General features: G+C 34.6%; 1 protein-coding gene across 20 annotated transcripts in view; it reads left to right on the top strand.

The window, feature by feature from the left end:
- Window positions 1–23,915, top strand: part of LOC144375138 (transport and Golgi organization protein 1 homolog) — a 111,157-nt gene extending 87,242 nt beyond the window's left edge. For 18 of the 20 annotated variants that reach the window (XM_078038700.1, XM_078038716.1, XM_078038712.1 and 15 more), the window contains 20 exons: window positions 4,874–5,002; window positions 7,323–7,344; window positions 8,268–8,356; window positions 8,597–8,674; window positions 8,762–8,872; window positions 9,933–10,004; window positions 10,184–10,288; window positions 10,928–11,050; window positions 11,149–11,254; window positions 12,263–12,318; window positions 12,407–12,497; window positions 12,669–12,807; window positions 17,502–17,603; window positions 18,465–18,525; window positions 18,641–18,676; window positions 18,753–18,820; window positions 18,940–19,040; window positions 20,293–20,369; window positions 21,950–22,100; window positions 23,109–23,915. In XM_078038700.1, the coding sequence (XP_077894826.1) occupies window positions 4,874–5,002; window positions 7,323–7,344; window positions 8,268–8,356; window positions 8,597–8,674; window positions 8,762–8,872; window positions 9,933–10,004; window positions 10,184–10,288; window positions 10,928–11,050; window positions 11,149–11,254; window positions 12,263–12,318; window positions 12,407–12,497; window positions 12,669–12,807; window positions 17,502–17,603; window positions 18,465–18,525; window positions 18,641–18,676; window positions 18,753–18,820; window positions 18,940–19,040; window positions 20,293–20,369; window positions 21,950–22,100; window positions 23,109–23,386 (1,995 nt within the window). In that variant the 3' untranslated portion in view covers window positions 23,387–23,915. The remainder of the gene's footprint in view (window positions 1–4,873; window positions 5,003–7,322; window positions 7,345–8,267; window positions 8,357–8,596; window positions 8,675–8,761; window positions 8,873–9,932; window positions 10,005–10,183; window positions 10,289–10,927; window positions 11,051–11,148; window positions 11,255–12,262; window positions 12,319–12,406; window positions 12,498–12,668; window positions 12,808–17,501; window positions 17,604–18,464; window positions 18,526–18,640; window positions 18,677–18,752; window positions 18,821–18,939; window positions 19,041–20,292; window positions 20,370–21,949; window positions 22,101–23,108) is intronic. The other 2 variants (XM_078038711.1, XM_078038710.1) reach the window with 2 other exon arrangements.
- Window positions 23,916–24,281: the final 366 nt, after the last annotated feature.

The following is a 24,281-nucleotide window of genomic DNA, read 5'->3' as shown; positions in this document are numbered from 1 at the left end:
ATTGAAATTTTAAAGATTTCCATGTACAATAGAATAAAAATATGAAGTATTTAAACATAAACGTGGCAAAAACTAAAATGTATATATTAAAAACTATAAAATATTGCTGATAGAATTTAAAGAGAACCTAAATAGAGAGATATACCTAATTTATGAGTCAGAAGACTAAGGTGTCCATTCATCCCAGTTTAATCACCAGAGTCAACATTATTCCAATCAAAATCCCTGCAGAGTTTTGTAGAAAATGACAAGCTGATTGCAACGTGGCTTCAAGACTTAATCTAGGGCTGGGGATGTAGCTCAGTGGTAGAGGACTTGCCTAGCATATGCAAGGTCCTGTGTTCAATCCCTAGTACCATACGAAGAGGAAAAAAAATATTCTAAAGCTACAGTAATCAGGATTGCAGACAAAACATATTGAAACAGAGCCAAGAATTCAGAGATAGATACACAATATATATGACAACAGTCATTGACAAAGATGGAAAGACAAGTAGAGAATGGAAAGTTTTTTCAGCAAATGGTACTGAAATTACTGCATATTTATATGCAAAATATTGATCCATGCCTTGCATTAGACACCTGAATTAACTCACAGACTTAAATATTAAACTCAAAACTACAAAACCTCTAGGAAAAAAAATAAGAGAAAAATTTTTGTTGAACTTAGGTTTGGCAAAGATTTCTTAAATTTGACAACAAAAGCATTAAAAAGGATTTGACAATGTGGGATTCATCAAACTAAAACCTCTGTAATTCAAAATACTCTTTGAAGTCAATGAAATAGACAAAACACAAGCTGGGAGGAAATTACTCTAAAGCATTTATCACGACTTGCATCAAGGATATATGAAGAACTCTTAGAACGCATTAGAAAAAAATATAGTCCTGTAAAATAACACTTCATCAAAGAAGATAAACAGATAGTAAATACATTAAAAATGCTTGACATAATTATCAGGGAAATGCAATTTTGAAGCATAAGAGTTACCACTACACACTTATTAAATATCTAATATTAAAGACAATTGTGCTGAGTGGTTGGAGAAGAGATGGAGGAACTGGATGGGTACACATCTGGTGGGGATATAAAGTGGTAGAATCACCTTCTTAAAAAGGTAAACATACACCAGTCATATCCAACCATTCTTTTCCAAAGAAAAGATAAGTTATAAAGCAATAGGAGGAATTTTATATCAGTGTTCTTGGCTATTTTATTTGTAAAAGCCCCAAACTGGAAAAAAATCCAAATGTCTATCAATAGATGATAGACAAATTGTGGTATGTACATGTAATGAAATGCTACTCAGCAATAAAAATAGATGATAGATAAACTGATGTAGATGAATCTCAAATTATGCTGAATAAGAGAAGCCATAGAAAATACAATATATTATCCCATACACATAAAACTTGAGGAATACAAAGCAATCTATTAAGATAAGACATTTTGCTGGAGGAATGGGAAAGTGGGGGGCAAGAAAGAAGGGTGACAAAGGGCAAAATTACCTAGAGAATGAGAATATTTTTGGAAGTAAAGGATGTGTATATTATCTTGATTATAATGGTGATTTCATAATTTCATGTTAAAATTCATCAAATTGCACACTTTAAATACATGTAATTTATTGCATGTCAGTTTTACCTCAAAGCTATAAGAAATAATATATTCATCTTTTTTCACTTTCTAAGATACAAATAGTATTCTATAAATATTTTTCTCTACTTTATTTTTAAAAAATGTATTCCGGAAACCAGCTCTTAGCAGTATTTAAAATTATTTTCTTTCTTCTTTGGTTTATTCAACAACTTTCATTGATGACGGTTGTTTCAGCCTTTTGTGACCATCTTGTATTGTTATAATTAATGCTTGAATAACATAGTTTTGTAAATACAAGTTTTAAACATTTGTTGTTGTATTCCCAGTATCTTTAGAAATTAGGGCTGGTGGACTATAGCTCAGCAGTAGAGCACTTGCCCAAGATACCCTTCCCCAGCACTGAAAAAGTTAAAAAAAAAGTGGGATTGTTGAGTTAATAGGTAAATATATAAGCAGTTTTGGGAGATGTTGCCAAATCTCATTCATAAGGGTTGTATCATTTTGTATACTTATTAGCAGTGTCTGAGAATTTGTATTCCCCCACATTCTCTCACCTACTGATTATGTTGTCAAACGTTTTGATCTTGCCAATGCAAGTGAGAAATGGTGTCTTGGTGTGGTTTAATTTGTATTTTGTTCATTATGAGCTAAGCAGAGCATGTTTCCATATGTTATAGCTATTTGTATTTCTTTTCCTGAGATCTGTTTATTTCTTCAGCCCATTTTTGTATAGGTTTGCTGGCCATTTTATTTATAATGTTCTTTATATTTCAGGAACATGATTCTTTGGACAATAATATGTTGCAAATATTTTTTCTCAGTTTGTCATTGTCAAACTGCGTGTGTGTGTGTGTGTGTGTGTGTGTGTGTGTGTGTGTGTAGCAGGTTTAGATACAGCCAGGAAAGATTTTTTCAATGAGGCAGGTTTTGCCCACTCATAATACATAGAAAATTTCACTTAATATTTTCTAGTACTTGTTTATTTTCTATTTTTACATTCATGTTTCTTATCCATTTGTAGTTTATCTTTTGAATAAGTAGAGAAAAATCCAATTTTATAATTTTCCATGTGGTAACGCTACTTATTAGAAAGTCTATTTTCCCCAAACTAACTTTTATTGTACCCCAAATGTCCAGTTGGTTCTGTTTCTGGATTCTCTATTCTGTCCCACAATCTCTATGTATTCCTGGGCTTGGACGAGGGTACATGAATTAATTATATAGTCTGCCCTCCCTGTACCCTTCATTGCTCTTCTTTTTCAGTGCTTTCCTGCTTATTCTTGTTCTTTTGAATTGACTATATTCAACTTGACGACAGATTTTTAAAGATCCACAGATGTTCATTTCCTCCCCAAGTTAAATGTCCCCAGTTTCTTCAATTTTTAGCACGTGCTTTTTGGGCTATTCATGATTCTGTTCTTTTCCACAAGTCATGCAACCCTAAAATGTGGCATCCAGAAATGAAGCCACCAGCGTGTGGTGATAATGACATGATTCCTTAGGGTTAGGCTTTTTTAAAAAGAGTGTCATCCACAATTGGAGAAAGTAACAGGACTAGAGTGAGCAGGGAAGGAAAGCCCAGTCCGAGCAGTAGTTCTTTAGAAGGGAGCAGGAGAAGCTTCTCCTCTTCTGTCTGCACTTTTGGGGGCAGGTAGGTACCTGGTGTCTCAACACGTTGACAAAAGGGTTTTGCTCTGGGAGGGGCTGGGAGGCCTGACTTTCTCCTTTTTCCTAGTCTCTGCCTATAATCCCCTTCTGCTAGTTTCCCTGGCTTCCTCCAGGGCCTTCTAAATCACCAGTCCTCTCCAAGTTCCGGGGACAGGTGAGCCTCTTTCCTTCTGGAGTCCTTTCATTTGGACTCTTCCACTTGGCTCTACTGGCGCTGTCCCCCGCTGGGCTCCGCAGTTGGTTCTTCCCGCTCCCCGCCACGCCCCTCAGCATCCTCTGTCTGCTCACTGCAGTCCACCCAGGGGCTTCCTCTGATGACTGGTTTTACGTGCCTTGGGCGGAAAGCGCCTGTGGTGGAGGAAGGCAAAGTTCACTCCCAGTACCCGCCCCCTGCGCTGGGTCCTACTGAAGTAGGAAACGGTGAAAGAGAGGGTCCTGTGCTGTTCTGCAGGGAAGCGTCGCTTCCACTCAGCCGTCCCTACACCATGGACTCAGTACCTGCCACTGTGCCTTCTGTCACTGTTTCCCTGGGGGACCCAGAGCTCCTGGGACCCCTGTCGGGTGGCTGAGTTCTGGCGGAGTGGGTGCACTGACTGTCGTGGCGACGGAGAAATGGAGTGTGTCAGGCCCAAGGCAGGCAGGACGTGACTGTATGGTTAAGCGAGGCCGGTGAGAGTGTACTTGAGCTTTCCCCACTTGCACTTTTTTTTTGACGGAATAGAGGTGACAACCTCATGGTATGTTCTGAAATGCAGCCAACAATCCAAACAGCTAATGTTACTACAGGTTTTTTCCCTAAGGAGACTGCTGGGGAATTGGGCCCAAGTGACAGTTATCTCGTATTACGTGTAGAGGGCGGTGAAAACAGGGAAGAGTTGGCAGGTGTTTACTGCACTGCCTTTGAGCAACCATTTAAAATTAGGCTCTGAATTTTATAGAAGGATGTTAAATTCAGAGAAGTTTATCCAAGCCAGTTTTCAAGAGTTGTCTGAAATTATATGTCACGTATCTGTATATAAGAGTGGAATGGAAGTAAGATTTAAAATCTTACACATATATCGTCATTGTTTTTATTTGTTGCCATAAAATTAATTAGTTCTTTCATGTATTTAAGTTTTGTCTTAAATGAATATTTTAAATTATAAAAACCAGGTTATCTAAGAGAAAAGAATGATCCAGAGGGATTCTAGCCAGGTGTTAGACTATGTGATGATATAGGGCCTGTTACAAACTGGAAATGTATGCTCAATTTAAAGTATTTAGATTCGGGCTGGGGTTGTGGCTCAGTAGAGCGCTTGCCTAGCATACATGAGGCACTGGGTTCGATCCTCAGCACCATATAAAAACAAAACAATGTGTCCACCCTAAAACTAAAGATACATAAATAAATATTTTTAAAAAGTATTTAGATTCATTATACTTGAAAACACTGGAAGCGAACAAAAAATATGAGACTGCCAGTATCCTCTCTCTTGAAGAAGCTATTGGAAAATATTGAGGAGGTGGATTTCTGATGAGGAAGTTGGTTTAGAATTGCCATGATTCTTTGTGACTGTTTTGTTATAAATTTAAGGTTTCCCATTTCTTCTAATTTGTCTGTTTAAGCTGTTTACTACATTGCCTGATGATACTCAACCTGGGCCTGATTTTTATGGACTACCATGGAAGCCTGTAGTATTCGCTGTTTTCTTTGGGATTGTATCCTTTGTCATTTTCTCTTGGAGAACTGCACTTGTGAGTAAATTAACTTACTTATACCTTAGCACATAAGCACAAGGATTATTTTATATAGTCACTGCCCCCCCTTTTTTTCTTTTTCAATTGCTAAAACACAAAATAGTGGTTTAAGTCAAACTAACATTATAAAATAATTTAGTGTGGGTGCAGTTGGTAGAACTGGTAATTCTTACAGCCATCCTGACCAGTAGTTTCATATGTATCAGAAGTCTTAAAAGTGGGATAAAAGATGGGATAGGTTAGATAAATATCCTTTTATGTAGCATATATGTCTAGTAATCTATCTTAAAGAAATAACTATGCTTTGAAGATTTTGGTAATGTTTTTCAATGGAACAGTGTATTAGATTGAAGACTTAGCACAACATAATTCATTTAGGGGTTATTGTATGTTCGATTAGTGGAATAGTAGGCAGATTTATTTATTTCAAAGCTTTGAGGTACAGAAAATGCTCACAATTAAATGTGAAGTGGGAAAAAAAAGCAGAAACTAAGATTTAAATGTTGATGAACTGTATGTTAATATAAACATACAAACAGGGGGAAATGCTGCAAAGAAATACAGTAAAGTGAGAAAAAGGAGATGATATAATTTTTCCAGTCTTTTATATAAATTTTTCCCAGATTTTATGATTTGATCATATGTACAGAAAATACCTTTTTATTTGGAAGTATAGATTATGTGTTGTCCAAAAATCCATTAAATGTTTTGTTCATTAAGGTTTTTTTTTTTCCTGAGCAGAATTAGTCTATCTCTGTGTATGTGTGTACATATATGTATAAGTGTGTGTGTGTGTGTGTGTGTGTGTGTATATGTGTATATATATATGTGTGTGTATATATATATATATATATATATACACACACATATATATATATGCGCTTATACATACTTATGTTTGTACTGTAGGTCATTCTGTTTCATAGTTATTTAACATAATTGGAAGAAAATTATTTTAGGTAAATGGACTTTGCATATGAAAAGCCTAACAGTTAAAGAGGCCAAAAGCATTGGATACAAATCTTTTCAAATCTGAGTGTTCTTTTTCTGATTTCTTAATTATTTCAGACATATCATTGTTAAGATAAGTTTCCTCTCCTTGTACAATTGAGTGTAAAATCTCTTAAAAAGTATTCCCTTCTTAAATAGAAGAATTGTTTGCCTGGATTCCTGTGAGGAATTTTCTAATCTCAATGAACTTTTTCTCAGCTAAAAGTAAAAAGGAAATAGAAGGATAAAGAGAAGGGAAAAACATGAAAACATTTTATATTTCTCTCTCTTGTTTCTTTCATTTCAAGAACCCTGGTACCTGTTTCTCTTTTCACTAGGTTATGTGGGATGTGGTTCCTAGCTTGTTGCTCCTCAGTTTCAGCATTTGACTTTAAAACTTTAGTCTCCCTACCTTAGATGACTGCTTTTATGCTACTTCCCATTTTCCTCTGTTGTCATTTTGAGTAAAAGGTTAGCAAGGCTATGACATTAAAGAAATGTTCATTTTTTTCTGTGTTGGAGTTTTCTGAATGCAATTTCCTGTTACGAAGATCCCCTGGATGATCCGTGGACACATCTGAATATCCCATCACCATTTATAACATTTGAAAGGACAAGTAATATGCTAAGTTACAAAGAAATTTAGTGATGTTTAAAAAAAATTTCTGCTTAGGTTTTATTATCAGGTAGTTTATTGCTGTTTTTTGGAAACGATTGTTTTTGTCCTTTCCAGAATATGTTAATTGTCATTTCTCTTATTGCTTGTGCATTTTCTTCAAGCAGTCTTTCCTTTCAGATTTCTTGCTATATATTTAGTGGTTTGCAGAAATAAGATGATGTACCCTCTTAGTTTCTAAATTCAGCCAATAGCCAAATTTAAATTGGAGTTCTAAGATGTTTTCTGGTGAGTGAAAGTGGCATATCTTAGTACAAAGATTATGCATTTAATATTGTTTCCTCAGATTTCTTTTGAATAGTCATTGTTTCTAGACTTTATCCTGGTTATTTAGAATTGTCAAGTAAATGATTTTGAGTATACACACACACACACACACACACACACACACATACACATACACACATCTTTGCTGTGAAATAAGGTACATATCTTAGTGTTTTTATGTCAGAGGCTATTTATGAAATATCACTACCAATTAAATTTAAAAGGCTTGTTAACCTTTACTTATTTTTAATCCTATAAATTATTATCCTGAACCAGAATGTTATTAAATTCTCACTTGGTTATGATTCTGACTGTTGTTTTAGGAATGCTGTTTCTATTGAGCAGATGTTTGACATCAAATTTAATCTTTTTTCTCTCTTCTAGGTAAAAGATAGAGTATATCAAGGTAAATTTTTAGGTTTCTTAAACTTGTAATAACCCTTTGTATTGGTGTTTGATGTGTGTTTTATGTATGTTAGAAGTAGATACAGTGACTTTTAATGTCTATTATCTTTTTTACCTCCTGAAAATTTTACTATTCCTAGGTTGCTAGCATGGATAATATAGTAGATGATGATGGTTCCAACTCTGAGATAGGAGATAAAGAGGAGGAATAAATTGTGGATAGGGAGATGATGATAAGTTTTAATTCGGGGCAGATTAACTTTGAATATTGATGTAATGCAGATGTATTACATTTGAAGAGTATTTCTATGTTAATGATTTAATCATGAATTAAGTAATTGAGTAGATAATTTGAAGAATGGTAATGTGAATCAGTATGTTTTCATTTCTGTTTTTCTTTGCAAAGAATTAAATGATTCCATTTTCGGAAAAGAAAGTGTTTTGAGAAGGGGGGAATATAAAGCTACAACACTTTACTATATTTCCCATCTGTGAAATAAGCTTAAATTGAAATATCATTTTGGATGGGAGGGGTTCCTGGGATTGAACTCTGGGGCACTCTACTGAGCCACATCGCCAACCCCTTATATTTAGAGACCAAGTCTCACTTAGTTGCTTAGTGTCTTGCTCTTGCTGAGGCTGGCTTTGAACTTGGAATCCTTCTAGTTCAGCCTCCTGAGCCACTGGGATTACAGGTGTGCACCACTGCACCCAGCAAAATATCATTGTTCTTATATTTTTCTTAAATTCTAATAATTTTTATACTCTTATTGCTAATAAGCATAGATTGCTTTTTAAAAGCATAATAGTTATGCTAAGAAGTATTTCCTCATAGTACCATATAACATGTCTTTGCTTTTAGTAGATTGAGTAATTGAATTTCATTTAGTGATTGTAATAATCTTGTGTATTTCCCCCTTTTAGTCAATGAACAGCAAATTTCCAAAAAGGTGAACAATTTCATGAAAGAAAATGAAGAACTAATGCAGAAATTGTCAAATTATGAACAGAAGGTATAATTATTTTTTTGTTTCTTTCTCCCTTGGTTCTAGCTTGAATCATTCCTACCTGTTTTAATTTAAAAATCATATTTTAAAATTTTTGTTTCATTATTTCCTACAAATCATCCAAATTCTAAACAGTCATATGTATTAAGTACTGCTTTCTTCTGGAAAGGGTCACTTGTCTGGAAGTAACTTGTATGGTAGCACTATAATTTGTGTATCTTAATTCTGAATACTTTATTTACATAGATGAAGGAATCAAAGAAACAGGTCCAAGAGACCATGAAACAAAATATGATTCTTTCTGATGAAGCAACTAATTATAAGGTAAAAATCCCTTCTTTGGGGGGAATTACATTCTAAACTCAAAAGTAAATGTAATGAGTGAGTAATCTTGACACCTTTTTTTTCCAGGATAAAATGAAGCTTCTTGAAAAAGCTAAAGAACTTCTGGATGAGGGAGCTAAAAGTCTTCATGTTATGTTAGAATCTGAGAGAGAACAGAAAGCTAAGAATCAGGACTTGGTAAGAGTTTTGCTGCTAAGTATTACTGCAATTTGGCTTTTGAAATATTTTGTAAAATTGGTTAAGTTGAACTTAGTCCAGCTGTTAACTAAAGTAAGATTAGGAGTCAAGGAAGTTGAACCCACTTCTGCCCATTTTGTGGAACTTTTAAGTACTGATACAACAACTTAAAAAATTTTTACTTACATATTTCATTTTCAATTTCTATAAGTTTCTGTAATTACATAAAAGTTGCAAAAGATGGTAGAGAGTGTGTTCTGAAATATCCTACCCCCAAGTAAGCTTGATCACCTAGCTGAGGTAGTATTTATCAGATTTCTCCACTGTAAAAATTCTTTCCAATCCTTTTCATATTGTATTCTTTGGAAGTTACCATGCACAGCCCACAGTTAAAGTATGAAGAGTTACAAGCTCAGGATGCAGCTCATGGTAGAGCACTTGCCTAGCATGCATGAGGCCCAGGATTCAATCCCAGGCATTGCAAACAAAGATTGCAGATTTATGTCCACTTCCTTAAGGAGCAAGTATCTTTATAATTTTTTTGGAATTCTTCTGTATGTGAGATTAGTCTATTCTTCCTTAAATTTTATCATTTTTTACTTCAGATAAGAAAATTTTAAAAATGATCTTGGGAAATTTTTTTCTCTATCACTAGAAAAAAAATTACTAATTTGAACTGGTTTACTTGAAACAGTAATTAATTAGTTAATTTTCTATGCTTTAAAACATTTTATTTACTTATTGCATTATGATTTTCTATACTTTGAACTTTTTTTCTGGTTATCTCATAAACAGTAAGGTTGTGGATGCCATGAAATATTTATGACTTCATTTTCCCTCATCTCTTTCAGTTCTTGATTTTTTGCTTAGTCCAAAGCTGGATCCCCTGCATTTACCTGAAATGTAATGGGATGGCTTGACAAAAATTTTGTTGTGTTTATCTTTTTTAGTATATATATGTATGTGTACGTACACACACACACACACACACACACAGATATATATTCGTATTTCTACTGAAATCCTAATGCATATTTTGTGTTCTGTTTTCACCTGGCAGATAATGGAAAATAAGAAATCTATAGAGAAGCTTAAAGATGTCATTTCAGTAAATACTTCTGAACTTTCAGAGGTAAAGCTGCCAACTATTGCTAACGGGTATTAGTACTACATCTTAGTTTTGTTGCGGACCAAAAATTTGAGGTGTGCTAAAATGTGCAAAAAATGAGAACTATATGATGTCTTGTTTGGGAAAGTATAACTTTGTTTCTTCTTTGGAATTAATTCACTAACTGTAGTGTTTTTCATTAGCTTCAAATTCTCCTTACTGAAGCTAAGCTTCGTGAAGAGAAGGTGAAGTTGAAATGCTGTCAGCTTCAGAAAGAAAATACCATGCTTAAGAAGGAGAAAGAGCAGGTAAAGAAAATTTGATGTCATACATAATGTAAACTAGAGAAGTGAATATCATTATCTTGTATCTTTCTTGGATCTGTTTCTGAGGTAAGGAATTTTCATGTAGGACCTTTTCTAGATATTCAAAGTTTAAACAATGCTCCCCAAATTGAGTGCATATGTATGGTCTCCATCTGTTTTGGATTTTTGGATTATTGCTTTCCTTATCAAATGTCAATCAGTTATTAACTTGCATAGCCTCAAAGAAACTTTTTAAACCAGAAAATTAAGTATTTTATGATCCTCTTTTGAATAGTTACTGATTCACCGGCCAAGGGAAGATTACATGATAAGGAATCTAAATTTAGGAGACAGTCATATGTGCCCAGCCATTCCTGCTGGAGATAAATTATTTGAATTGGCAGCAATTTTCTGGGGAATGCAATAAACAGGGTCAACTTCCTGATAGCTCTGATGTTCTTACTGCAGCTGTGAGAGTTGGGGCCACTCTGCCCTCTTCCTTAACCAAGGTCTCAACCCCCTCGATTGAGGCAGGCCACCAAGGAGTATGGCTCTCTATTTCTCTAAGTCTTGTAGTCCTGATATATCCAGTGCAGAAACCCCTCCCTAACCCATAGGAATTCATGTGTTTTGACTTTTCAGTTGCAGCAGGAAGTAAAAGACTGGAGTACATCACACGCTGAGCTCAGTGAACAAATGAAATCATTTGAGAAGACCCAGAAAGATTTACAAGTAGCTCTTAGTCAAAAAGATGATACTATTCATGTAAGTTTATACTCCAAATACATGTTTCATCTCATGAATTCTCCTGAAATCTTCTGAATTAAAATCGAGAGTCTTCCAACCTTTTGCTTCTTTTCTAGGCTTTGACTAATCACATCAAACAGTTGAATCGGTTTCAATGTGAATCTGAATCTGAGGATCAAAGTCGAGATGAGTCAGATGAATTAACCAATGGAGAGTTAGCAGGTAAGATCAGTCTCAGGGAGGTTGAATCCTTTTTTGCTTTCCTGTCTTTAATTAAGTATACAGATGCCACTTTTCAGCTGGCTTAATTTCTTCTTAAGCTTCAGGGTTGTAGACACATATCACTGGATCTATAGATATGTCTGTTGCATTGGCAGAGGTGGGTTGTTGGGGTATAATGTAGCAATAGGCATGTGAAGAACACTGACTTTTTCTATCCTATTGAAAACTAGTAAGTACACTGCAGCTACAATAGTCATATCCTATACCTCTAAGTATTGAACATTGTACAGTAAGAGAAATTTATTTCTTAACTTATGCAGATGATACTTGATTTTGATACTCATCATCTCTATGGCTCTGTGGTTTTAAGGTCCACAGTCAGTCCGGAGGCAGTTGGAACCATAAACTAAGGCTGTGAGAACAGAGGCTAGAGACTATCAGAAAGCTAGAGAGGGAGTGTAACAGTGTTTACTGATGAGGAAAATATTTCCAGATGTTTTCTCCCAAGTTGGATATTGCTTACATAGCAAGTATTTCAAACCACACCTGGTAGTAGATTCAGGGAGAAAATAGAGGATTGAATCTTTCTAAACAAGACACTTATTGCCCAGGTGAAGATAGATCTGAGAGAGAAGAAAAGCTTTTATCTTACAAGAATAGCATAGATAACATTTTAGTTGTGCAAACTAGAAATTCACCTTTTTTTTTAAGACAGACACAGTACTTTTATTTATTTTTATGCTGAGGATCAAACTCAGTGCCTCACACATGCTAGGTGAGCACTCTACCACTGAGCCACAACCCCAGTCTGAAATTCACCTCTCTCTTTTTTTTTTTTTTAAATCTAAGCTTGCAATTCTCTTAAAAGTCATTAGTCTAATCAGTATAATTATTTAATTGATTTTTTTCTTCCAGTGTTTGAACACAATCATTCTTTAGTTTAGGGAAGTTAGGAGAATATAGAGTTAAAAGTAAGGAAAGAAAAAGCTAAAGTCTTTTGTTTTTTAGGTGATCGGAACGAGAAGATCAAAGATCAAATTAAGCAGATGATGGATGTCTCTCAGGTATAGTTTTTTGTAAGAGTCCCATAGTACCTGTGAATTCTTCCTGTGCCTCACTTTTAAGAATACCTCTCTTTTCTGCAATTTTTAGACAAAAACTACAATATCAGTAGTTGAAGAGGATCTAAAACTTTTACAACTTAAGCTAAGAGCCTCGATGTCCACAAAATGTAATCTAGAAGGTGGGTTCTTCTTGAGAAGAAATTGCCATGTTGGAAAGACTTAAAAATTTATTGGAAAGATAAAGAATGGCTTCTTGCTTTCATGCTTCTTACTTTTCTTGGCACTACTCCCTCAAACAAGTTCTTAAGTCCTTGTACACATATAGAGATAAGCTGTTTTATCCTTTACAGACCAAATAAAGAAATTAGAAAGTGACTGCAATTCACTACGGTCTTCTAAAGTTGGACTGGAAGAGGAATGCAAAACTCTTAGGCAGAAAGTGGAGATTTTAAATGAACTCTACCAGCAAAATGAGATGGCACTAAAAAAGTAAGATTTCCATTATTTGTTATTGTTATCATTGTGTGAACTAACAGATAATTTTATCTAGTAGAGATTTGTCTTTTTTCCTTTGTGTTTTGTTTCCTATAAGTTGCATTTTTCTTTCCATCATCAGTCTTAAGAGTCCTGAGGTAGTTGGAACCATAAACTAAGGCTGTGAGGACATCATAATCAATTGTCAAATTCATATGAAGGCAAGAAGTGGTAAACTGGTATTAACAGTCACTGATGTGGAAATACCTCTCAAAGATCTAGACCCTTTCTATGATCCCACTATTTATTTTAATTTCCTTTCATTGTGATCAGTTATGTAATTCTAATATTTTGAACTTGTATCTCTAACTCTGGACCTTTAAAAATACTGAGTGTTTTGGAATGACATGTTTTAGTAGAATAAAAACTTCAAAAAGGAATAATATTTACTTATTGATGGTACAAGTTTTGGACTTGAGTATCTCAGATGTTCACACTAAAAATTGAACTGTGGCAAGGATTTTAGGAGTTATGATTACAGAAGTACTTGTTTGTAGTATATATTTATATATTAATCTTCTCAGTGTGGAGCTAGTTATTTTTTGGAAGTTCATTTGAAGTTTTTAATCCACAAAAATACTTGAATTCTCTAAAAATAGTTTTTTTTGTGTCAGATTTTATTTGTTTGCACCTGATTTATTAACAAGATATATATATATCTTGTTAAAGCAAAGACAGACCTTCTTATAGACCTAACTATTTTTAGGTATTTTGACTTCTGTTGCCTAATTAATGCATTAAATATTGAAACCTTTCCATTAACTTTTCTAAAATTCTGTGATCTCCAAGCGACCTTTTTAGAATCTCAAATTTTTGTTCAGGCCAGTTCTAAATGCCTGGCCTGTTTCAAAGAAACATTTCTCATTTTATCACTTTTTTTTTCAAAAGAACACTTGTTTTCTCTGTCCCTACAAGTAATATGAATGACCTAAATGGCAATTAATTTTCTTTGTAATGCAGTTAAATTGTAGCACTATTTTCCTCAACTCCTCCAAAATTCATTCAGTCATCATCTGTGGTTTGTACTCTTTTTTTCTCATCCCCATGTACTATGTTAGTTCATGCCTGTGTCATCTTTTCTGTTTCTAACCTAGGTCATCTGTCTTCATTCTCCATTATTTATATTTTTTATATAATTTATTTCAAATTCTTAGTAATTTTCTCTATAGCCGCTTGAGTGGACTTTCTAAAATATAAGTCTGTCCATGTCAATATGTGCCTGTGGTTTATGAAGAATTTGCTTTCTATTTGATGACCTGTTCTTTTTTTCTTCCTTGTATCTTTTTAATAGTTTAAATATTTTTAATTATTTTCCTCATCACCTGTATAAGCTTGATGTAATCATAAATTATAATGGAATTATAATTATATAATTATAATTTTATTCATCTTCTCATAATTTAAAGGCCTTGGTATATATTCTGGATTTAATAAAAACCTGACATAGATTAATAGGTTTATTACTTGTTTTTATGGGCTTTAAGTAGCTCCTGAATCAGATAACTGTTGTGGCATCTTATGTTAGTACTTCATATACTGTGAACTCCACAAGACATTCATTCAATTTATACACATATTTAAAGTTTCTGTAGTTCTGCATTCTACACTGTTGGTTTCTTAGTTGAAATTATTTTCATTCTATTTGAACATTGTCCTTTAATGATAGATTTGATTAGTGTATCAAAGTAGTACAAGGATAAACAGAGAACAGTATTTTATCCACTAAATATTGCTACCTTTATAATCTGTATTAGGTTGACATGAACTTCATGATTAGAGTTAAAACCAGTTTCCATTTTTAAAGGATCTTTCTTTTGGCTACTGAATTTTGACTGTTACTTAGTTTTAGCAATTTGAAAATATCCAATTAATTACCATCTGTTTTAATTTTTTTTCTTTAAGGAGTCCATTATCATTGTTGTTTGGTCTTATCTCCCTCCCCTAGTTCCTGTAGTCATTTCTCTCTTTTTTTAACAGTTGTATTGGGAAGTGCCTAGGTGTAGTTTTCCCCACCCCACCCACTTTTTCCTCTTGCAGTTATGTTGCTTGGGACCATTAAACATTTCTTGAATTTTCGAGTCTTTTTCTAAATGTTGATTTTACCTCATTCTCTCTTCTGATTATAATAATGCATATTAGAATTTGATTTCCCCTGCCTCCTACATTCTGGATTTACTTCTTCTGGATATTTTCTTCTGACCTGTCTTAAAAGCGGTAGGATTTATTTTACTTCCCAAATCTGTTGTTAAAATCATTCATTGAGTTTAGGATTTTAAAAAGTTCAGGGTTTAAAATATTATTTTAGTTGTAGATGGACATAATATTTTATTTTATTTTTTATAGGATTTTTTAAGAGAGAGAAAGATAATTTTAATATTTATTTTTTAGTTTTTGGCGGACACAACATCTTTGTTTGTATGTGGTGCTGAGGATTGAACCCGGGCTGCACACATGCCAGACGAGCGCCTTACTGCTTGAGCCACATCCCCAGCCCGACACAATATTTTATTTATTTTATGTGGTGTTGAGGACTGATCCCAGTGCCCCACACATGTGGGGCACGTGCTTCACCACTGAGCCACAACCCCAGTCCTATTTCAGTACTACAGCTCAAACCCAGGACCTTGAGCCATGTGCTCTACTATTGAGCTACCTCCCCAGACTCCTTGCTCTTTCTCATAAGGGACTAGTGTCTTACTGCTTTCCAAGCTATCTTTAATCTCATCATTCTGCCTCTGCCTCCAAGTATCTTCGACTGTATGTAGGTCACCACACCCAACTATTTCTCGGTTTTATAGTTTCTAATCCTTTGACAAAATTCATAATCTTTTTTTTCCTCTTTTGTGGTGCTGGGGTTTGAACTCAGAGCCTTGTGCATGCAAGGCAGCACTCTACCAACTAAACTATATTCCCAGACCTGAAATTCATAATCTTGACTTTACTTTTTTGACTATATAAAGCACAGTGATTTTAAAACATGTGTGGTTAACCCCATTAGGTGGTTTCCTTTTCTGTGGGATTTTTTCTCACAGAATTTTGTCTTATGGAGTGCCTGGTCAGTTTTGATTGGCTAACATTGTTGTGATAATTATACATGAAATTTGAGGAACTAAGATGAAGTTATCTTCTTATAGAAAAGTGTTGAGGTTACTTGAGTAAGATTGTCACTTCAAACTTAGTCAGCAATTAAGATAATTCAAAAATGACTTGTCTTTTCAATGTTTCAGTATTGTTCCTTTTGGATTTTTTGCCTGTTCATCACTTAAGTGTGCAGTACTTTCTAATCTAAACTCAAAGGCTAGGGCTTTTATTAAGGGTCCCTTTATTTGTAGCCCCAAACACTTCTTTTTTCCTCTAAGCCCAGGAATTTGATGAAGGCTTAGTTCAGACTCATTATATCTTTGTGTTATCTTCAATATGTGGGTAAACCTAGGAGAAAAGTACCTTAAAGTGCCAGCTTTACTTGTAATTCTGAGATTCCTTTTTCTAATGGATCTTGGCCACATACATATATCTTCACTGCCTTTTTAGCTTGTATCCTTTCAAACACAATTTTATATTCTTATAAAGATGTTTTGATTGTTCTTAGTGCTCTCAGACTAACTCTTTGGTAATTGGAAACAAAATTCTCTCTGTCCTTCAAGATTCAGTTTTCTCCATATTCCTTCTTAAGCCAGTGGGGAAAATTATTATTCCTTTAGGCGTCATTTATACCTGAAACAGTGAGCTCTTTTATTCTTTAGCATCTTACAAGGTAACTAGTATATTATAGCCACTCATAAAATACTTGCTGAAGAATTAAATGAGAAGCTATATAAGAATATATAATCCCCTTTTTCTATTTGGTATCAATAATCCTTTTTTACTATAGTTCTTCTGATTTATGGAAAATTAAGTTTCAAGTTAATTATCTTTTGAATTGGAACTATGGCTAAAGTAGTACAAGGATAGCAGAAAATAGTATTTTTAAAATCATTAAATGTGGCTACCTTTGTCTCAGTAGATGAACATCTTGAGTTTCATGATCAGAGTTAAAACTTGTCAGTAGATAATACTCTGATGGTGGGGCAGTTTGGCTTCTTTTTCTGGTTGACAGACATTATCAAAAAGCAGATTTGTCTTTTTGCTTAATTGCAATTCTTTTGAAATATATATCTAAAGTGTGAAAAATGTTCTGTGGCTAATTGCATAGCTAAAAGACATATTCTAGAAGATTTTTTCTTTGATTGACTATATCTTTATTATGGTACCAGTCTTGGATTGAGAAAAGAGTTCCTCCATGACAAAGATATACTTAGTGTCCTACCCATGGCAGAAACGAGAAAAGAATTATCCCTTGCTTTATCCTAATATGTTTAATTATGTTAGGTTTATCAGTCCTGATCTTCCACATTGAAGTAAAGTGAGTTTTTATTATCTTACACACAGGAGACTTGCCCTTGGGGCACATGTTGTTTTCACATTTATTTTATTTACTGGTAAATAGAGAATTAAGAGGAAAAATTAGAAAATGTAAGTGATTTGCCAGAGTTTGATTTACGAAATTGCAGGTTTGAATTCCTATTTTATGTGCCTAAGCATTTTATAGAATTGTGGGAAGTGATATTCACAGAAAGAAACTTTTGATTTGATAACTGGCTTTATTTTAGGAAAGTGAGCCAAGAAGAATATGAGAGACTAGAAAAAGAGCAGCGGCTGTCAGCTGCAGATGAAAAGGTGGTTTCCGCTGTACAGGAAGTTAAAAATTACAAGTGAGTTCAGTTTCTAAAGGAGGGTGTCAATGTCTAATAAACTAGTGGTGGTTTTCTTTTTTAATCTTTTTTTACATTATGTAGATAGAAGAAAATAGCATGGAAGTATAAATAACGAGAGGATATGAATACATTCAATTCACACAGGAGAAAAAATAAATTTCAACTTTACAAATGAAAAATGTTAACAAAAATTTACTTATACCCAATGGGCAAGACCATAGGGAACTTGGTCAATGCAAACAGTTCTGGGGGTTTTGTATGTTGTAGTAATTCTTTAAGAAATCAGTTTGCTGTGTGATGTATCAAGACCCACAAAAGTGTGGCATTTGATAGACCTTGGAAATCTTTTATGGATATAATTTGAAAAAAAGAAAAAAAAAGTTTTAAGGAGGAAGATATTTCTAGCAGAATTACTTGAGAACACACTGATGAACAGTTAAGGAAATTATAATTTATCATTCAGAATCTCTAGCAATTAAATGATAAAGAAGTTATTAGTATTGGGTCTTTATTTTATTTATTTATTTATTTATTTATTTTTGGTGCTTTACTACTAAGCTACATCCTTAGACCTTTTTTTTTTTACTTTGAGACAGGGTCTCAGTTGCATAGGTTCCCACTTAATTGCTGAGACTGACCTCGAACTTGTGATCCTCCTGCCTCAGCTTCCCAATCATTGGGATTACTGGCATGTGGCATTGCACCTGGCCTGTAGTATTAGTTTTGATCACACTGGATTCATATAACTATAGAAATGTTTTTCTTATGTATGATAAAATCTTTAAAAGTATAGCTGATGGAATAAAGGGAAAATGGTCAGAAATGTTTCAAATGTTATTCAATTGTTGTAATTCTTAGGCGGAGAATTGAAGAGATGGAAGAAGCATTACAGAAAACCAAGCACTCGTTTAAAAACCAGGTAGTAATTAATACTGTCCTGTAGTTGCAGAATTTCTTGATATCTAATACAGACAATTATAGGCTATTATAATGAGTCCCTAAAAACATATTTTTTAATGTATTGTCTTTTTCAGATTGCTATGCATGAGAAGAAAGCTCATGATAATTGGGTAAGATTTTTTCCCCCTTTTCTTTATTTTGAGCATAGCCTACTGCAACTGAATTTGAATATTTTCTCTTTAATAGCTCAAAGCTCGTTCTGCAGAAAGAGCTATAGCTGAAGAGAAAAGGGAAGTTGCTAATTTGAGACAGAAGTATGTGATTTTGGTATCTTCCTATATGTTTTATAGTGTTTTAAGGTTATGCTAGATATTATCTATGAAGGAATAGATTGCTGTTTCATAATTCAGTCCATTCTTTCTCAATATTCAAGACTATTGGAAATGACCCAAAAGATTGCAGTGCGTCAAGATGAACCCGGGATTGTAAAACCTATGCTGGGAAGACCAGATTTACAAAATCCTCCTCAGAGAGGTAGGGGGCACTTTGTAAAAGGAGCTATTTTATTTCTTGGTGCAAATGTATGTAAATTACTTTTTATTTCTGTGTGTAATGGTTATGAAATAATCTGAATGATTTGCTAAAGCAGGAGGTGAGGGTTGGTGTCAGGGAGAAGGCTGCCTTAAAGTAGTAACACGGCATTGTTGTCTTTAGGTCCACTGAGCCATAATGGCTCTTTTGGTCCATCCCCCATGAGTGGTGGAGAATGTTCCCCTTCTCCACCTTCTGCTACTCTTAATCAAAAAGATATGCCTAGAAACGGATTTAGTGAGCATTCACATGTTGCTTTATAGTAAACTGCTTCAAGGTTTTTTTTTTCCCCCTTTTGAATATCTAATGAAAACATTGAATTTGGGCCTGTACAATATATAGAAGATAATTTCTTACTTTATCTTAGTGAATGTTTTCTGGAAAATCTGTTCTAGAATAGAAAGCATTTTTTTCCCTGGAGGTCCCTGTATTGTTTTTTTCTTTTAAATTTTACACTGCGAAGTGTAAACCTTTATCTTTAAATTAAATCTCTATGGTGTTCTTTTCCCAAATATTATAAAAGTAGCCTTAAACTTTATGTAGCATACATATTTCCAACATGAAATACTGAATCTTATTTCAAATTCTAAATAGGACTGTAGTCTTGGTAAGATTGGAAGTCAGGTTATACAGACTAAAGAAAAGCCAGCCTACACATACTTTAAGTCTATAGCTTAAAGTTTAGGACCAGTACTTATTAATCTCCTGTTCTATCAACCCAAGGCAGTTCTTTATTTTACTTAAGTCTCTTCATAAATTGTGATTTACGTATTGGGCAACCCATTTAAAAAAATATTTTTAATTGTAGGTGGACATGATATCTTTATTTATTTTTTAAATGTGTGCTGAGAATCAAACCCAGTGCCTCACACATGCTAGGCAAACACTCTACAACTGAGCTATGACACCAACCCCTGGGCAACCCATTTTTCATGTTGCTTTCTAGTTATTGTTGAACCCTGACCTGTCCACCAGTGGTTTATTTCTTCTGAAAAATACATACAAGGGCTCTGATCTTTCTTTCCCAAGGTCAATGGATGGACCTTTACCTCGTACTGGTCTTCTGAGGCATCTGGGAAACCCGTTGCCTCTGGTAAAGGGACCAAGTAATTTCAAAGAATCTGTAATTGTGGATGGAGGATTTTTATTCTTTTCATGTTAGAATAGTCTGAATCCATTCTTTGATCTCTAACAGATTCAGGATGTGGTCCAGCTCACATGAACAGCAGCTCCAGAAGTTCTTCTCCAGCTAAGGTGACGAATGAGGGCAAGGTAAGTTCTGTAGTTACTGTGAATCATGTGGTCATGCAGGAACATGTAGCTTTCCTACAGTACTTGCTCTTTGCTTTATCCTTCTTTGTGTTCTATTTGTACTATCCCATTTGTTTTTTAAAAAGCAAACTGTTCCCCAAGAACCTGAGACCCCCTCAGTCTCCACCCTTACTTCTTTGACTGAGCATCCAGTTGGAGTAAGTACTTAGAGGTTGAGAACTGAATTGGGTTTTATTCTGTGCATTTATGGGAAGGATATTCAGAGCATGACACTGATCTTGTTTGCTTTAAACTGCATGCAATATTGAGCTTACTTTTCTCTTTAACTTGGGAATGTTGCTTAAGTGTGTACAACTATAATGAACTACAGAATGTGAAAAGTTATCACTCTAACTTTATATGGTGTTTTGTGTTGAATGTTCTAAGGCAAAGTAAATTCATTATAAATTATATAATTCATCATTTTTATTTTTGTTTGGAAGAATGTTATTTAAGAATTCCTCCATTTGTGCAAACCCTATTTTGAGTGATTTGAATTAGATTGGTATCAGATTTTCTGTGAAACAATGATCATCTGAAATGACCTCTTGAGCCAGTCCCAAGAAATGGTCTCATTTGTTCACATAAGTGTATTCTCTTGTAACTGTGTTGCTATTATATCTAGTAAGTCTTCTGCAGCTCTATAATAAAATAAATTTTTAATTGTTTAGTTTCAAACCCACTACTCATAGGAAATGATAAATAAATATCTCAAATGGTGTACAGTAAATGAAAGTAAATATTAAAGGCTTGTCTTCCTAATTTGTGTATATAGCACTGTGATGGAAAATACTTCTCAAGTTCCAGTGTATATATATTCCAGGAATATACATCTCTGGAGAAATCTAAGGGCAGCTTAGATAAGACCCCAAACCCCTTTGTAGTAGAAAATTTAAAAGAGAGCAAAGACCCATTGTTAGAGAGGAATAGAGGTGGGAAAAAGCATGGCTTGGAGGCAAACCTGGGATTGAGTTCTTTAATATGCAGTGTGGCCTTCAACAAATTATGATATCCCATTTGCTTTTGTTCCCTCTTATTTAAAACAAGACAGTCTACTTAAAGATCTCAGAGGTTGAATAATATATGAAAGACTTACTGAAGATATAGTAGAATAGTAGCTATTATTACATGAGTAGAGAATGGATTTTTCATTTTATTCTGTTCATTCTTAATATGGAAGTAATGAGCTATTGTGATAAAAGGGAAGTGATGGGGATGGGGGGACTCCCTTTGAAATAGATTGTAGTGAATACAGCATGACATACTGGTCAGAAATCACCTCTGTTAATAACCCCTGCCAGTCCTCTTGCCTTTCCCTTTCCTGTGCAGATATAATCAGTAACAAACTGCTCCCTCTTGTGGCATCCTTCCAACTTCTGTAAGCTGTCAGTGGGAATACACAGGAGGGGTGGGTAGAGTTTTGTTGCACTGATGGTGTTCTCTGGACAGGTTTTGGGTTTTAGCTTTTATAGGTATTGGTACTTTGTCTTAATACATAGGAATTTTAAAACTTTTAACTGCTTTCAAATCTTAAATTGCAGGTTCATATGGCTATGAAAGGGCCCCCTCCTTTCTCAGGGGTACCCTTCATGGGACCCCCGATGGGACGGCCTCCACCACCTCCCATTTGGTATGGACCGCCACTTCAGCTCGGTGGGCCTTTTGGGCCTCGGCCAATTCCTCCACCATTTGGTATGATGATCTGAACAGTAGTGATTGACTTATAAATCACATTCATCTTCCACTTCTATTGCTTGCTAAAACAGTTGGTTGCTATCTCAGGTCTTAACAATGAAAGGATAAAGCTGAGTACATTTTAACTTTTCCTCCAGTTTTCTGGGACATATGGGACACTACATAATCTTATACTGAGATAGGCAATAGCTATCTCTCATAGACAAGGATAAGGGGCTATATACAGAAAAGCCAGAAATATTACTTCTGCAGATGTTTGTTGAAAATCTGTTGATATGCACTGCAATAGATGGAAAGGTGGATGAGACGCATGCCATAACTTAAAATTTTGTCACAGATATGAAAATCCTATAACATAAAGTTTGTAATCACCCATAATGGAAGCATAAGCAGTAGGTTATAGAATATAGAAAAGGAAAAGTCAAACCCTCCTTAACTTGAAAAAAGTCAGAGGGAAGTGTTAAAGAGGATTTAACAGTTACCTAATAAATGTTCCTGGTTTAATTAGGTGGCTGTGGAAGGCCTTTTCCAGGAGGGCATGCGTGCACCTTGATTCTGATGGCATGTGTAAAGTCCATGCTGAAATACTTCATGAATTTTTAATGGATACAGTAATAGATAGTGAGATTTCCTTTTATCAAAATTTCTTTGATGTAGTAAAGTTCTTATTTCATAATCTATCATCTTGTCATGGTAATACTTCCAAATATAAATGGAGCTCTTGTGAGATAGAAATAGTTCTGCAATTATATAGTAGGGAAACAAAAAAGACAAGCCTGGAGCTAGGTAGAGCCATGTTAAATCCTTAATATGTTGCTTCATGGCTGGTTGGTCAAAGGCTATAACCTAAACTTGTTCCATCTCAGTTTGCCTCATCTGGCAAGTCAGGATGTTCACCAGCTGATGTTCTAGGCTTGGGAGAAATTAAAGACTATATTAACATACTTGAAATCACCCTAGTTCAGAAATTTCTGGTATTTACATAACTTCCTTTTTATTTTCCAGGTCCTGGTATGCGTCCACCAATAGGCTTCAGAGAATATGCACCAGGTGTTACACCTGGAAAATGGGATTTGCCTTTTGACCCTCGTGATTTTTTTCCAGGACCTGCACCAGCACCATTTAGACCTTTAGGCTCATTTGGCCCAAGAGAGTACTTCATTCCTGGTGCCCCATTACCACCTCCAACTCATGGTCCCCAAGACTATGGGCCACCACCTGCTGCAAAAGACTTAATGCCTTCAGGCTTTAAAGATGAAACTCCACCTAATTCTCAAGAGTAGTGAGGGCTGTTCACAGGCCTTAAAAACAGGGCCCATAAAATTAACCTCTGACACTTAGTCAGAGTTAAAGGATTATTGGCTTCAAAATATAAAAGTTTATTTTAAATGGTTTATGTTTTCAGAATGAAGCTGCCTTGGTGCAGTATACATTTTGAGCCAAAATATTTTCCCCCTAAATATCCCCCACTTAAGCTAGAGTATCCTTCCAATTTAAAAATGTGCAATAAGGAATACCTTTGTTTTAGTTAATGTAGCATATACAATTGCTAAATGATTTAGAATGTCATAATTATGGACATTTCCTGTGGAAATGCTTTAAGAACATGTATTTCCATTATTCTATTATTAGTGTATTCCAGTTGATAACAGAGAAATGGTGTTTTATAAGCTTGATTTTTTTTTTCTCTTTCAATATCTGGTCGCAGAGACTGTTGGGCTAAAAATGTTTACTCAAAGATCATAAACATCATTTTCCTTCTTGCTGAAGTTCTTTGTTGTAATAGTTCATAAAAATTGTTTATTAATATTTCCCAAGTGTCTGTTGATTCATTGGATCGTCATGAGATTTTGTGCCATTGGGGAAGCATGTAAACACACTCTCAGAACTGAAGATAGTGACTTGGCAGCATATTCCCTGTTGCTCACTGTTAAGGAGGCTGGACCTTGGTCAACTGTGGACTTCTACAGAGGATTTCTTTTACTTGTGAGAAGTCTTGTGGCTCTATTTTTGTAGCACATTCATGTACTTTTTTCTAACCACTGTCCATGTGAGAATGCTTTTCTGAGAATGAGTTTACATTAGTAGCAAGAGCTACTGCTTTTGCCATTATTGCATTGTAACAGTAAAATATAAGGTGGTATGTTGTGTCTATAAAAAATAAGGAAATTTCTTTTT

The sequence above is a fragment of the Ictidomys tridecemlineatus genome, chromosome 2, assembly GCF_052094955.1.
Source record: "Ictidomys tridecemlineatus isolate mIctTri1 chromosome 2, mIctTri1.hap1, whole genome shotgun sequence".
Classification (NCBI taxonomy): domain Eukaryota; kingdom Metazoa; phylum Chordata; class Mammalia; order Rodentia; family Sciuridae; genus Ictidomys; species Ictidomys tridecemlineatus.
This window is presented reverse-complemented; position numbering and strand designations above follow the sequence as displayed.